General features: G+C 59.6%; 1 protein-coding gene across 1 annotated transcript in view; it reads right to left on the bottom strand.

The window, feature by feature from the left end:
• Positions 1-14,698, bottom strand: part of LOC112108923 (mucosa-associated lymphoid tissue lymphoma translocation protein 1-like) — a 19,481-nt gene continuing 4,783 nt past the window's right edge. The window contains exons 3-17 of the mRNA XM_026654995.1: positions 13,345-13,511; positions 12,420-12,550; positions 11,867-12,017; positions 10,924-11,102; positions 10,529-10,625; positions 9,557-9,604; positions 9,153-9,191; positions 8,197-8,400; positions 6,600-6,777; positions 5,255-5,329; positions 3,072-3,199; positions 2,794-2,943; positions 2,074-2,231; positions 1,689-1,823; positions 1-754 (exon numbers count right to left, since the gene is read on the bottom strand). Coding sequence (XP_026510780.1) covers positions 395-754; positions 1,689-1,823; positions 2,074-2,231; positions 2,794-2,943; positions 3,072-3,199; positions 5,255-5,329; positions 6,600-6,777; positions 8,197-8,400; positions 9,153-9,191; positions 9,557-9,604; positions 10,529-10,625; positions 10,924-11,102; positions 11,867-12,017; positions 12,420-12,550; positions 13,345-13,511 — 2,200 coding nt within the window. The 3' untranslated portion in view covers positions 1-394. The remainder of the gene's footprint in view (positions 755-1,688; positions 1,824-2,073; positions 2,232-2,793; positions 2,944-3,071; positions 3,200-5,254; positions 5,330-6,599; positions 6,778-8,196; positions 8,401-9,152; positions 9,192-9,556; positions 9,605-10,528; positions 10,626-10,923; positions 11,103-11,866; positions 12,018-12,419; positions 12,551-13,344; positions 13,512-14,698) is intronic.

The following is a 14,698-nucleotide window of genomic DNA, read 5'->3' as shown; positions in this document are numbered from 1 at the left end:
CTCCCCAGCAGCTGCCCGGGTTTCCCTGCGATCCCATGCAGAGCGGCCAGCGTGGGCTGGCTGGGAGGACTATGGACACAGCGTTCCATCGCTAGCGCGGGGAAGAGGGAAACAGCTAAGTCCTGGGCCGGTGCAGCCCCTACTGGGTTGAGGTGTGCGCTGCAGGAGACTGGACTAGGCGAGCCCAGTGGTCCCTTCTGCCTTGGGATCTGGGACTCTCGCTCCTGTCAATAGCTCTGTGTTATTTGGTGCTCAGTGATCCATTTACAGACTGGTTCCCAGTCTCTGTTAACTGTGTGGGGTGGAGGCCAGGGCAGAATCTGACCCTAGCGGTTTCCTTCGGTCCATGCTGGGAAGAGAAGTGGATGGTGACGTTTATGCCAGACCCCGAGCGCTACATGGAGCGAGAGCCTGGGAACTCAGGGCTCAGGTTCTCCTCGGGGGTGTTTGCCCACTGACCATCCTCAGCACACCAGTTGCCAAGGTGCGAGTCACAAGGCAGACTCCGGTAGGTCTCTGAGGCAGCTGGTGACTCGGAGGTCTCCATGCTCCCGGTGCTTTGGAATGAGCCGGTCAAGGCGTCTGCACACAAGTCTGCATGGGCCAGTGGGGTGTTTGCCCCTGGCCCGTCGCTGACACACAGGTTGAGCTTTGCAATCAGTGGTTTCCCGATATTTACTGACTGGCTCTCCTCAATGAAGTCGTCGAGTCCTTGGTATTGGTACTGAAGGCAGATGGTGAAGGCCAGTTCCTTCTGCAACAACACCACGAGCCGGGGTTACCATAGGTGGGCATGTGACAGTACCATGTGACACTGTTATCGCCTTACGACATCTACATCACACTCCCCACTGCCCTCTCCTTAACCACCAGCCACAAGGTCAATGCTGGTCCTTTGACTCCTGACGGTGCCAACTCCTCCCGGCTGGGACTCCGTTCCGGGGGCTCAGCACCATTCAGGATGGCCTTGTGGGGAAGGCACTGGCCTGGGACCCCAGAGACCTGGGTCAAATTAGCTCTGCCACAGACTCCGTGTGCAGCCCTTGGCAAATCACTTCACCTCTCTCCCCCTTGGTTCCCCAGCTGTACTGCCTTTGTCTGCCTCCTGTTAGCGTGTGTCTGTGAGCAGGGACTGTCCCTGCAGTGCCCAGGAAATGGGGCCCTGCTGTCAGCTGCCGACTCTAGGTGCCACTAGATAATAACTTGGACGTTACCCTCGATGCATTGGATCCATTCACTATAACATGCATAATAGCATGGGGAGCTCCTGCCCGCTGAGGCTACTATTCATTATGTGCATTGCCAGGGCACCTAGGAGCCCCAGTCCCGGACTGGGACCGTGCTGCGCTAGGTGCTGTACAAACACAGAACAAACAGTCCCTGCCCCAAAGGTTACAGTCACTCACTCCAGCAAAGCCCAGCAATCCTCCCCCTGGCGGCCCAGCACTGGTGAGAAGGATCCAAATCCCAGTGTCAGGGCACGGGAGTCCCCTGAAGGCAGCGGAGTGAGCCAGCGCATGTACACTGGGGCTTCACTTGGCCTCCTTCTGCATGATCAGGGTCATTATTTTTTCCCTGCCTTTAGCCTCTCTTGGCCCTCAGGAGCTGGAGTCCGTTCCACCTTGGATGTGGTTACACAACCAGCAGTCTCACCACGAACCGCACCGACGGGGCAGGGCAGCACTTACCCTCAGCTTCTGCAGGCCACAGAGGCGGCTGTAGAGGCAACAGTCGGGGAAACTGAGGCTCCAGGCCAGGGAGAGGCTGCTCCCCATTTCCTCTGGGCTCTCCTTGTTGGTAAATTTCAAATCCACATCCAGCTCCTGCCAGAGACAGCACTGTCATCAAAGGCAGCCAAGGCATGAGAGGGCACCAGGCTGCAGTACCGCCCACCCAATGCGGTCCGAAATCATGAATCAGCATCCCCGAAATCACGAGATTGGATTGAAAATCATGAGATTTAAAAAATAATAATGGTGGGGGTCTAGTTGTTCACAGCGCTCCGCCCCCAACCCCGCGGTTATCCCGAGCCAGGGCTCTGAGCCAGGCAGGCTCTGGCACTGGGCCTCTCACCTCCGGGACATCTGTGAGTTTTGCTTCACACCGTGTGATCTCCTGCGGCATCTTGACGATGCGGGTGTAAATGATCAAGATGTTGGAGAACTCAGCAGCGAAGCCCAGCTGTACCCGAGCCCCGCAGTCGAACTGGAGGTATCGGCTTTCGGGAAGCACTGCAAACAAAGAAATGGGCCCATGATACGCGTGTGTGTCTCACTGCCACCTACTGGTCAGAATGAGAACTGCTCAGCCATGTGTCCTAGGCCCTCTCCTACCAACACTATTAATGGAGATTCTCCTTCAGCTCCCATGGCAGGGGTTGCGCTTTGGGAGTGGAGGAGGCTCTGGGTCCTGTCCCCAGGGTCAGTGTGGAGCTGCCCGATGGCAGCTGCTTTGTGACACTAACTCACCATCCCAGCAGTGCTTGTCCTGATCAGAGCTGGGCCAATAGCAACAAAGCCATTTGCAGAAGTTTGACGAGATCTAGGCTTCCTGCTGGGCCCAGCTGTGTGCCCCTCACGCCCTGGCTCTCCATGGTTGGCGGCACTGACGGCACTCTGCTCCCTCCCGTGCTTTCTGGGTAACTGCATTGCAATGCCTGCTCCATGGGCTGAGACCTCCCCGAGTCACTGCAATCCCTGGGGGCTCCCTGAGTAATGCCCTCCCCCCCGACTCCAGGACAGGCCTCTCTCACTGTCTGCCTCTCAGCAGGGATAACGGGGCCCCGATGCTCACCATGGGCTTTGGCCCATTGCAGGTTCCTGACAGAGAACTCCTCTGGTCCCTCGGACGGTTTAATTGGATCAGTGAGGGCTCGTCGCTCGGACAGGTTACTCCGCAGCTCCAGCGCCTGCCTGCCCTTGGTGATCTCCAGGGTTCCCATGTCTGGAAGACACAACCAGGGCTGGGCAAATGACTTCAGCACAGCCGTGAGTCAACAGCTCGCAGACAGTCCTGAGCTGTAACGGGCTGGCCTGGAAGAGCCATTCTACCCCCACCCCAGGATAACCCACCTTCCGCCACCTTGTCCAGCAGCACCGTGATCTTCTCCTCCTCCAGCAGCCATCGCTTCAGGAAGCTGACGAAGATGCCGTTGAACAGCTCCCCTTGGCTCAGCTCGTAGGCCTCAGCGTCCGCACATCTGAGAGGGGCACGGAAGAGAGCTAAGGCCTGGAGCTCCTTCATAGCAGGGGTGAAGACTCTTCTACGCCCAACTGCTCCCTTTCTCCCGCTCAGCACAGAATGTCCTGGGACTTTGCTCCCGGGAACCTGGCCTCAACAGCAGCTGGCTTGATTCGGACTCCTGAGGAAGCTTCGGGCTCAGGCAGGATGGCTCACCAGAGATGGGCCGGAACCAAGACCCTGGCTCCAGACACCCTTACAACCTGGGGAAGTTCAGGTTTGGGTCTGGGTCTGGGCCTAGGGCAGGGGTGGGCAAACTCCGGCCCGCGGGATCATCCTGCCCGGCCCTTGAACTCTCGGCCGGGGAGGCTCGCCCTGGCCCCTCCCCTGCTGTCCCCCCGCCCCCGCAGCCTCAGCTCAGCGTGCCGCCAGCGCGGGAGGGGGCTGCACTGCAGGGGCAGGGGAGAGCAGGGAGGGAAGCTCACCTGCAGCCTCAGGGGAGCAGGCGGGCGGTGCGGGTGGCGGGAGCGCAGCAAACGACTCAGGAGGAGCACAGGGCGGCCGAGCAGCCAGCCGGAGAGAAGCGGCGCTTTGAAGGGGAAACTGCAGCTTCTCTCCGGCTGCGTGGCTGCCCCTGCTCCTCGTGAGACCTCCGCCCATGTTCGCAGGGCCGCATTCTGAAAGGGGCTTTAGAGGGGGGGTTGGGTAGGGAGTGGGGTCCCGGGGGGGCCTGTCAGGGGGCAGGGGTGTGGATAGGGGTCGGGGCAGTCAGGGAGCGGGGGAGCTGGATGGGGGTGGTCAGGGGACAAGGAGTGGGGGGGGGGTTGGATGGGTCTGGGGTTCTGAGGGGGGCGGTCAGGGGGCGGAAAGTGGGAGGGGGCGGTTAGGGTTTGGGGAGGCACAGCCTTCCCTACCCGGCCCTCCATACACTTTCAGAACCCCGATGTGGCCCTCAGGCCAAAAAGTTTGCCCACCCCTGGCCTAGGGCCTATCAAGGCAGCCCAATAGCCAAGATAAGGGGGGAAGAGAGGTTGGATCCCCTTGTGTTCTAAGGCTGGGTTTTTCACAGGGCCGCAGGGACTTTGCTGCCTTTGTGTTTCAATGGGAACCGGAGCCTCGCTTCTCCTGGAGCCCCTGGCCCTGGAGCTGTGCCCCTTGCTTCGCTCTCCAAGGCCAGTCTGAGGGGGGGAATCCCCCTGCTCTCCACTCCTGCAGAGCCTGCTCATGACGCAGCTCCCCACCACGAGAGCTCAGCAGGCCTGAGAGGCAGACGTACCTACCCCACCAAAGCACCGGGGTCTCAGCAGCACCACTGCCTGGGAGAGACGCAGGCAGCAGCCCCAGAAAGTCGCCCCCTCCCCTCAGGTTACAGAGGGGAGAAGTTCTGGCTTGGGACAGAGACATGGAGCTGAACAAAATACACAGCACATGCAGTGCGGGGGAAGTGCTGTCTGGAGAACAAAGTCCAGGACTGGGAGGCAGGACACTTGGGTTCTCTGTCCAGCTCGGCACGGATCAGCCATGTGGGCGGTGGAATGCCAGCTTGGCTTGATGTGCCTCGGTTTCCCCACCTCTAAATGGGGGCTGATAACTCTACCTTCTTCCAAGAGGACTGTGATGCGTAATGAATTAAAAGTGCTCTGCCACAGTCCCTTGCAGTTACACAGCACCTTCCAGCCAAGGAGCTCAAAGCAGGTGGCCAAGAATTGTTACGGCCACGTTATGGACAGGGGAAGGAGTAGGGACCTGACATGCCCCAGGTACTGCAGAATGGGGTACTGAACCCAGCTCTTTTGACGCTGACTCCTTGTGCACTAACTCTAGACCAGGCTGCCTCTCGGAGAGCTTGCGGTGAGAGGCAATATGGAGGTGTGCTGCATTATTGCCCTTTCTCCTAAGGATTGTCACCCCAGGAGGCCCATAAACACACCCCTGCTAGCAGCTCTCCAAATACAGAGTGACTGGTGGGTTCAGTCCCCTGTAACGGACCCTGCGCCCGTCCCCCAACTCAAGCCCCATGAGGACACAGATGGGGAGTGACTGTGGCCAGCGGGAGGCGACAGGGAGCACCTACGTGGCGTAGCCGAAGACGATGTTGGCTGTGACCTGCAGCGCCCCCACCTGCGGGATGATGTCGTCGTTCAGATTCCTGAAAAGAAATGAGGGGCATGAAACCTACACAGTCCATGGTCGCTCTGGGACCTCCGGGCTGGGGCCAGACCAATGGGCTCTGATCAGAGGAGCGGAGGAAAGGTTTCATGCTATTCACTTGCCTATCGGTGAGCTCTGGGAGGTAGTGGCCTAGTCCCTCGGGTGGGAGCCCTGTTGCTTGGGCCCCCAGGCTCAGACAGGACAAAGCCCCGCAGAACATGCTGTAGGGAACAGCCCTGGATTGGGCTGGAAACAGTGCAAGCCCGATGGATTGTTTAGCATGAGGCCAGTGCGCCAACACAATGAGACACCCACTGGCAGCCCAGCGTCGTCAGCACTGCAGTACTAGCTGGGGAAGACCTGTTAGATCGGCCAACGAGCCGGATACGAGCCGCGGGCGCCGAGATCTCAATCTGTCTGCGCCCGGAGGCTACAGTGTCTTTACTTGGTGGAATGGCGTCATTTGCCAGCGACGGCACAACATGGCACTTGCCAGCTTAGCAGCAGTCAGGCTGCGCTGCTGGTTCAATGGCCAAGAGTATTTAGCTGCTCGATGCCCTACAGCAGGTGCCTGGCATGCCCTCGCAGAACATGTGTGTGGGCTGGGAACCCAGGCAACCGCCAGTGCGACAGTGGGCTAGAGGAGAGAGTATCTGGAGAAGAGCTCCGGCCCCCTGGCTGTGGATTTATTGCTGTTCTCCTTTCCACACGGGTTACCCCGGGGATGGCTGCTCTCCGGGGAAGCATTGGAGTTAATTCTGACAAGGGACCTCTCTCTCTCTCTCTGTCAGGTGTCCCCTTTCATGAGTAATCACGGCTGGTTTTACTGGGCAGTGGGGCGATGCGCCTGTGGGTGTGACTGCATGGTGGCTGCCTCTGCGTGCATGTTCTTGCGTGCGTCTGGGTAGGAATCCCTGGGTATACGCATGCCCACAGGCAGCTATATGTGCACATGCACACACATGGTGTGCATGACCTCAGTGTGTGTGGCTAAAATATTTCACACCTGATAGCATGGTCACACGTGTGCTTGCACCAGTGTCTGTATATGTGTTTTGGAAAGCAAAAGGACTGCTTTCACACGCCCTTGCTGTGTACGTCCCTTGCACTTACATAGCACCTTCCAGCCAAAGCCCTCAAAGCAGGCAGCCAAGAACTGTGCCCCCATCTACGTCCGCGGTACAGGAGTGCGTATGCAGCCGCTCAGCTGTGCCGAGCAACGCTTCCTGGCCCTGCCGCTCCCGGGCGGCTGGCTCTGGTGTGCTCACCTCTTGCGGCACATGTCCAGCAGGAAGATGTTGAGGCCGGTTTGCCGCTGCTGCATGCTCTGCAGCACACTCTGCACGCACAGGCAGTGCTCCGAGGTGTAGGATCTCGGCGCGTCAATAGGAACCATAAAGCTGTTTCCAAAGTTCTCGTAGCCGTGCCCAGCATAGTAGAGCAAACCTGGGGGAGAGAGAGCAGGCGCAGAGTGCTCTCACACCTTCTCCGTCTCTGCCTCCCTCCTAATTTTGGCCTTGCAGCCCACTGCATCCAGGGCTGCAAAGTCCATTCCAGGGGGGCTCAGAAATCCAGTTCAGGTTCTCCTCCTCCTTCCCACGCATTTCTCTGTCTGACCTATACACAACCCTCCTCTGCTTGCCCTGTTCCCCCCTCCCATCCCTGGGGTCATACTGCCTGGAGTCCCCTTTCCTGCTTGCCGCAATGGATTGGTCAGGCTGTCGGAGGAGAAGCCCAGTAATGTCCTGCATTAGGCCTTCAGCAGGATCGTCGGCCTGGCTTCAGGCTCTGGCTATGCCACCCCGCTGACGCCTGCTAATCCAAACTCTGTCCTTAATGCCAGAGCCTTCCACCGCTCGGCCTCACCCAGCGCGCTCCCACTGAGCTGTTAACAATCCAGCCTCCAGGGCCCCTTGGCTTCTCCCACAAGCATCTGTGCGCTCTCTCCTGTCCCGAGTGGGAGGCACCCAGACAGAATCCTCCAGCCACCCCCTGGTCCCTCCAAGTCCCTCCTCGCCCCCGTGTCTGCTGCCTGTGGGCATCTCCTAGGTGGCTGCTAGCCGACCTGTGGCCACTGTACCTGCCGAGCTAGGGGATACACAGCTCCTGTTATGTTTGTCTGCCTGTCGCCCCATCCCTCCCTCCCACACCCTCATTTCTCCTTATGGCCCCATTACCTTCCTGTCATTCAGACGGTAAGCGCCTCGCCCTCTGTACCTCTGTACAGCACCCAGCACAACAGGGCCCGACCTGGCTGACACTGAGTTATCGTGACTCCGGTCCCCGGGCTGTGTGGCGCAGTGTGCCAGGCTAGTGCTGAGAAGTAGTGAGAGCAAGGAAGGGCCCTCGCCACCCCACGGTGCGTCTGTGACCCCCACCGGGCTGCTACCGATCCCACACCTCCCAGACCATCTACAGTTGGTGACAATCACTCAGTGCCAACTCCCTTCTGGCACTTGAAATGATAGAGCCGTCTAAAATACACACGCTCCACCCTCTGCTTTTACTGCCTGAGCCCCAGAGATGCTGCCCGACCTCCCAGCCACAAGAGGGGCAGGAAACGGGCGCCTCCACCGAAGGGGCAACATTTTTTAAGTTTAAAATTTGACTCCATTTAAAACTTGGCACTTTAAGGAAAAAAACTGGGGAAAAACTTTGAAATGTTCATGAAAATCTTCCTGTGTATTTACTGGTGAAGAAGTCCCACCCCTCCCAGCCTGCACTAGTCTGCCCAGACGGGCCGAGGCCCCAGCAGGAAATGGCCTATTCCAGCGTAGACCAACGTACACCATGTAGACATCCCCTCCTCCAGTAAAGAAGGGCTCTCCCACTGCTACCCAGCGACATAGCGCGCTCCCTCTGTACCGTACACTCCTTTGTCCAAGAGGAGAAGGAACTCGTTGACGGCCATCTGCATCTCGTCCTTGCTCAGGTCCAGCAGGGAGACCACCTTGAAATCCAGCTGGCGCAGCAGGTTGGTCAGTTCGTGTACGTCCACCATGGGTGCTTTCAGGTGCTTGTGGTGCAGGTAGTTCATATTGCCCATCAGCAGGGCCACTTTGTCTGTGGCTGCCCCAGGAGAGGGACAAGAGGAACAGGTCAGGGGGATGGGGAGGGAGCGAGGGGAACCCTCCTGGGCCCTTTGGGATGAACGTTCATCCTCTCCCTGCTTCTATCTCCCCTTCACGCTCAGCACCACCCCAGACAGCCTCTTGCCCCACCTGCTGTGGATGGGCTCTCTAGAGCTGGGATGTAACTAGTCGGCCCCAAGTTTTAGCCCTGGGCCTAGACCTCTATTCCAAAGCAAGGCAGAGTCCTCCCTCCAGCTGGCTCATCCCTCCAGACAAGACTTTGTCTCTTCCTTGAAGGCCACGCTTTGTCTCAAATAGCCAGCACGCTGTCCTCGCTGCCTGCCAGTGGGTGCCAGGGCTGTGGCAGGGTAGGAGGGCATGCTGCAAAGCCATGGAGGAGGTGGGCGATGGACAGAGCCCTGGAGATTGCATTGCCAGGCCAATCCTAGGGCTGGGCTAGGTGGTCTGATGGCTCTTCTCCATCTCTCACGTCCACAGGCAGGGCTGGATCCGCGTTGGTTCTCTGCCCAATCCACGGGGAGGAGCCCACGTGAGGATGGATCAGCGAGACATGTTTCTCCACGGGTCAGCTGAGACAGAGGCTGGCTGGGAGAAGTCTGGAATGGGTCCCTGCATTGGCACCAGGGAGGAAGGAGGATGCATGTATCGAGGGGGGAAGGCCGAGAGCCGTATCTCTCGAGCCATTTCTAAGTGGAGGCCTGGCCTGGGGATTTGGATGCAGCCTCTTACCGTACAGCTGGCTGGGGCTGTTGTGCTCTGGGGCACTCCCTGGAAAGAAAGAGACACACGATCATCTCTCTGAGCACCACACGGGCACCATGGCTGGTAGACCCTGCCCCCCACCCCCCGGCAGGGAGGGAACCTCGGCAACCCAACACAAGTCCCAGGAGCTCCCTTGTCCAGAGCAGCACCCCCTGGGCCGCAGGGCAGGCACTGAGCCCCCAGCAGCCAGCTAAGCTGGGCGAGGACAAAGAAGAAGTCCAGTCCCCTAACTAGCACATGTAAAGGCCACGGCTGCCGTGACAACGCCTGACCTGCCCCATGGCGGGCACAGCCAGAGCCTCCAGCCCAGGGGAGTTGGGTTCAGATAGGAGCTCCTAGGTCCGGGTGGGACCCACCTGGGCCTCACCTACCTGCGTCCTCCTCCCGCCAGGAGCCTCCGGAGGCAAACAGCTGTGGGCCTGGAACAAAACAAAGGGTGAAGTCGTGAGGCTGGCGAGATGAGCAGGGCTGCCTGGGAGTGCCGGCTCCGGCTGCTGATTGGGGCCGCAGATCATTCCTGCCACAGTCTTTGCCCCAAACCCCGTCCTCCCTGCAGGGCTTGCAGACAGGCACAGGAGGCACCGTAGGGAGGTGCTGCAGTCTCTTCTCCCACCCCCAGGCCTCGGCGAGGCTGGGTGGGACCGGCCACTCCCCGCACAACGCCTCTGGGAAGGTATTACAGAGACAGGAATGCCCAGGGTGGGCAGGGGGTATGTACCCTCTGTCCCTGGCCATGCCCGGGTGGGAACTCCAGGCCAACATGGGAGAAGCTTATTTTAATAAGGGCCCTCAACTCCTCCCCACACCTTGCAGTCTAGCCAGGACGCAGCTGGGGCCCCGTCCATTTAACATTATGAGCAAGCCAGGGTGGCCGTGACCCCCAATACCTGTTCATGAGACCCCTGCTGAGATCCCTAGGTTTAACAGGCAGCCCTAGGCCCATCACCAGGATATCAAGCACCTTCCCCCACTGCACCAAGCCATGTGACTAGCATGTGTCCCACATGATTATCTGGTTTTCACATAGGACTGACCACATCACTTCACAGCCTGCCCAGCAGCCTCAGAGCACTCCCGCAGGGCAGGGCTGGTGGGGTGGGGACTGCCTGCGGGCTCGGTGCACCCAGGTCCAACACGCGAGCAAAATGTGGCTTCTGTTCTCTAGTGGTGGTCAACAGAGGGTAACAGCCTACTACTGCTACCCGTGCACAGAGTTGCTCCTTTAGCTCGAGTGATGGAGGACGGAGCTTTGGTTCTGAAGGCCCCTGTTCCAAGCCTGCCAATGGCAGGCAGTGGGGGTGGCTACAGATCCCGAGTCCCGACACCAGATCCCGAGTCCTCACCAATCTCCACCACCGTGTCCTGGCTCCACAGCTCCTGGAAGAGGTTAAACACCTTGCAGGCATAGCGGCCTCTCTCCGCGGTCGTCACCAGCTTCACCTGCAGCGAGGGGAAAGGAAGAGGCGTGCTCCAGCGGGCAGACCCTGCACTCTGGGCACCATACACTGTGACTAGAGCCCCCAGGAATCTGCCTTTGGTGAGCTGGGGGCTGCGGGCACTGAATGCAGCAGAACGTGCCCTGGTGGGCTAGGCTGGGAGCACTGAACCCGGGATTACCCCTCGCTCGTTCCCCCGCACCTTGGGCTGCTGAGCCCACAGTGCATTACCGAGAGTCTGCAGCCCATTACGGGCCCCCTGCCCAGCCAGCAGCCCTTGCCCAGACCCCAAGGGAGGGTACCTGGAGGTGGGAGTTCCGTGCCCCCTCAATCGGACTCCCGTTTCGGAACCACTGGTATTGGGGCGGTGGGTTCCCGATGGCCACGCACCGCAGCTGGAGGGAGTCCCCTTCGTCCAAGGTGCAGGGCTGGGGCTGACAGAGGATCTGCAGTCCCACCATTGTTGGGCAATAGCCGCTCGCTGGAGGGGCGTGGAGAACAGAGTGCTAGCCTGGGGCAGGACAACGCAGGCACAGGAGTCCTCATGTGGGACCAGGCCCCAGGGCAGGCTCATGCAAGGGCAGCCAAGGGTGCAGTCCTGCAGAGTGGAGACTACATATCCCAGCAGGCACTGCTCCATCTCAGTCTGAGCAGCAGGGCACTGTGTCACTCCAGAGCCCAGATCGCCCTCTGCTCATAGCCGGGCCGCTTCAGTTAATCATCATAACAGCAATCCTGAGCCCTTATCTAGCACTTTATATCCACAGAGCTCACGGTGCTTTACGAAGGAGGGCAGGAGCCTTGTCCCCATTTTACAGATGGGGACACTGAGGCACAGAGGCAAAGTCACCCAGCAGGCCACTGGTAAAGCCAGGAATAGCATCCAGGACTCCTAAGTCCCAGTCCAGTGCACTACCCACTAGACCACACTGCCTTCCCCAGCTGTAATACACTAGCAGGAAGGCCCTGGTGAGGCAGGCTGTTTAAGGGCTGGGATCAATGGGAGGTGGGCATGCGAAAGGACTGCAGGACAGGACACAGCTGGTACCACTGGGCAGCAGGCCCATCCCAGGCACAAGCATGAAGCCCACATTGACGGTACACGGCCCTCCCGCTTTGGCCAGGCCCAAAGGGCAGAATCTGCAAGTCAACACGGTGCCAAGACTGGAGCTGCCCCCAGACAGCTCAACTGCCGGCTGCTTTCCCTGCCGCTGCTGCAAACAGCCCTGTGACTTGCCCTCCTACCTGAGGCAGGGCTGCTGCTCCGCTTGACCTGGAGCCGGGCCCACCTGGAGAACGCGAAGCTGGCCCTGTGGTTAACGCGGCAGATGTACCAATCCGGGGTCTGCAGAGTAGCTGGGTCAATCACCAGCTCAGGGGAGGTGGCACCAGGCACCTAACAGGCACGAAATAAAACACGCCAGGTCTAAGGGGGCAGAAACCATGCAGCCTCTTGGCACTGCGCCCTCCATCCATCCCCAAGTGTCCCGCCACCCACGGGGGCTGCGCCGGGAGGCTGCATGGTCTAATAATACCACCTAGCATTGACACAGAGCTCTGAGCACTGCCTGCGCTGTCCAGGCATGAATGAATCCATTGGCTTCAGCTGGAGCTGGGGGTGCTTCGCTCGGCCCTTCGTGTCTCAAGCTGGGTCCCCCAAATTTGACTCGCCCAAGGCCGCTCAGTGTCAGTGGCACAGCTGTTCTCCTCCCACTAGACCCTGCTGCGGATTTATTGACTGATTAATTTATTAAGCCTGGAGATTTTCCCTTTTCCCTCCTCCCTCCCCCAGCCTCACCTCCTGCTTCCCACAGAACCACTGGTAGCTGAGTCCCGGGGGCCCCGTCGCCCAGCAGGTGAAAGACGCTCGGGTCCCTTCTGTAACCACCTGAGATTCGGGCTGCACCACGATCCTGATGGACTCTTGGACTGCAAGAGAGGAAAGAACAACCCCCTGGCTCTCTGGGAAATCAGGCCCCTCCAGGAATATGTCACAGGCCCGGTCTACACTCAAACGTTAACCCAGCGACGTTGCTCAGGGATGTGAAAAATCCTCCCCCTGAGCAACACAGTGAAGCCGACAAACACCCAGCACAGCCAGCGCTAAGCCGAGGGAAGAATTCTGCCAGCGATGCAGCCGCTGCCTCTGGGGGAGGAGGATTAGCTACCCCATGGGAGAACCCCACCCGCTGCGGCCGAGGGTGGCTATGCTGAAGCGCTAGAGGGGCTCAGCTGCAGCGTTTCCTGTGTAGACATAGCCTCGGGCAAGAATCCGGCTTGTGCGTAAGTTGCCGTAGTTTTAGATCGTTCCCATTACACTCCCCTCGCAGAATTTCCCTTCCCCTGTAAATTCCTGGGGCCCCCACTCCAACCACCATCAGGAATCCTGGTTCCCAGCTCCAGCCATCAGCTCACACTCTCTGGAATCCCGACATTCTGCCTTGCTGCTCCCTGCTCCAAGAGAGCCCTCTCCCACCTTCCCACCGCGGGGCTTAGAACCCAGGAGCCAGTGACCCCACTCTCACCCTAGAGCAGGGAGCAGAACCCCGGAGTCCTGACCCCCAGACCCAGCCACCAGGCCCCACTCCCACCCTAGAGCAGGGAGTAGAACCTCTGCATCCTGACCCTCAGTCCCAACCACCAGGCCCCACTCCCACCCTAGAGCGGGGAGCAGAACCCTGGCGTCCTGACCCCCAGTCCCTGCTCCAACCACCAGCCCATACCGACACTGGAGAGAAACTGGAAGGCCTCGGTGTGTCCCATCTTATCCAAGCAGCAGAGCAGGTACTTGAGGGTGCAGTCCCGCTCTGACAGCAGCTGCAGGAGGCACTGGCTGGGGCTCCCGCGGGGCTCCAGGACCTTCAGGGAACACATCTCCAGCTCCTCCTCGCTGGGAACCCACAGCAAACACAGAAGAACATTAACCCTTTCCATCCTGTGGCTGGGGAGACAGCCTCAGCTTCTGAGTGGGAGGTCTGGTGGAGAGGGCGGGAAACGGGGACACAGGAGACCCAGGTGCTCAGCTCAGCCCGGCTCTGCCCTGCGGGACAGCCTGTGTCTCAGGGATAATGATCCTAACCTGCCTTGAGATCTACGCAGGAGACGTGCTACAGCCGGGGTAACGTTCCCGGGTAGGGGATCCAGGCTGAGACACCCACCATCCTTAGAGCACCCCGGGGGCCCCACACTTACATTCACTGGCACAACCATCACCCATCAGATCCTGCGCCTTCCCCACCCCTCCCCCAGGCTGTTCTTCGCAGCCAGCACTTGGCGAGCCGCGTACAGACGAGGCTTTTCATGGGTTAGGAGCAGAGACGGGACTGGAACGAAAACCCAGCATCTGAGCATCACTGGGCGTTGGGGACTTGGTGATGTGGGTTCTGGAGCACCTCAAGGGCTGAGCTTCCCGGGGATAGCTGCTGGGCAGGCCGCTGTGAACGCTTGTCACGGCCCCTCTGTCACTCAGCCAGAGCTGTGATCTCCTGGCCCGCCTGCTATTTAAGCCTAGACACAAAGCGAGGGGTTTGCTGGCCTGATGGTGCCTGGCACTTCTTTGGCAGGATCTCAATGAATCCCGAGCCTTGCTGCTATCCGGTGAAACCCGCCTACGGGACAAAGACTGGCAATCGCAGGCAGAAAGGAGGGTTCACGCATCGTTTCGAAGGGTCTGGGATCTGTCCTCCGAGAGCCTGCTAGCGCTGGGCACAGCAGCCTGCCCGGAGCAACACAATGACTTCGCCCAGTGTGTGCCCAAGGGAGCAGAATGCAGCCAGCTTGATGCTGAATGTGGGAAGGCAGCTCACAGAGACTACAGGTCCCATCATGCACTGCAGCACCAGGAGCCAGAGCCTCCAGTGGTGTCTCAGAGACAGTGCCCCATAGCTCAGGGCAAAGGAGCCAAGCACCACAGAGAACCTCACCTCAAAGGGCTCCCAGGAGCCCGGACCCAGCGCAGGTGAGTTGGTGCAGTCAACCCAGATACAGACACAGCCTGCACTGGGACAGCACACCCCCTACACCCCTCACGGCCTGCGCTGGGTCAGCACACCCCTCACAGCCTGCACTGGGACAGCA

This window comes from Terrapene carolina, unplaced genomic scaffold (assembly GCF_002925995.2).
Source record: "Terrapene carolina triunguis isolate 2854851 unplaced genomic scaffold, T_m_triunguis-2.0 Scaffold194, whole genome shotgun sequence".
Classification (NCBI taxonomy): domain Eukaryota; kingdom Metazoa; phylum Chordata; order Testudines; family Emydidae; genus Terrapene; species Terrapene triunguis.
Note: the sequence above shows the minus strand (reverse complement) of the source record. Positions and strands in the feature narration are given on the sequence as shown.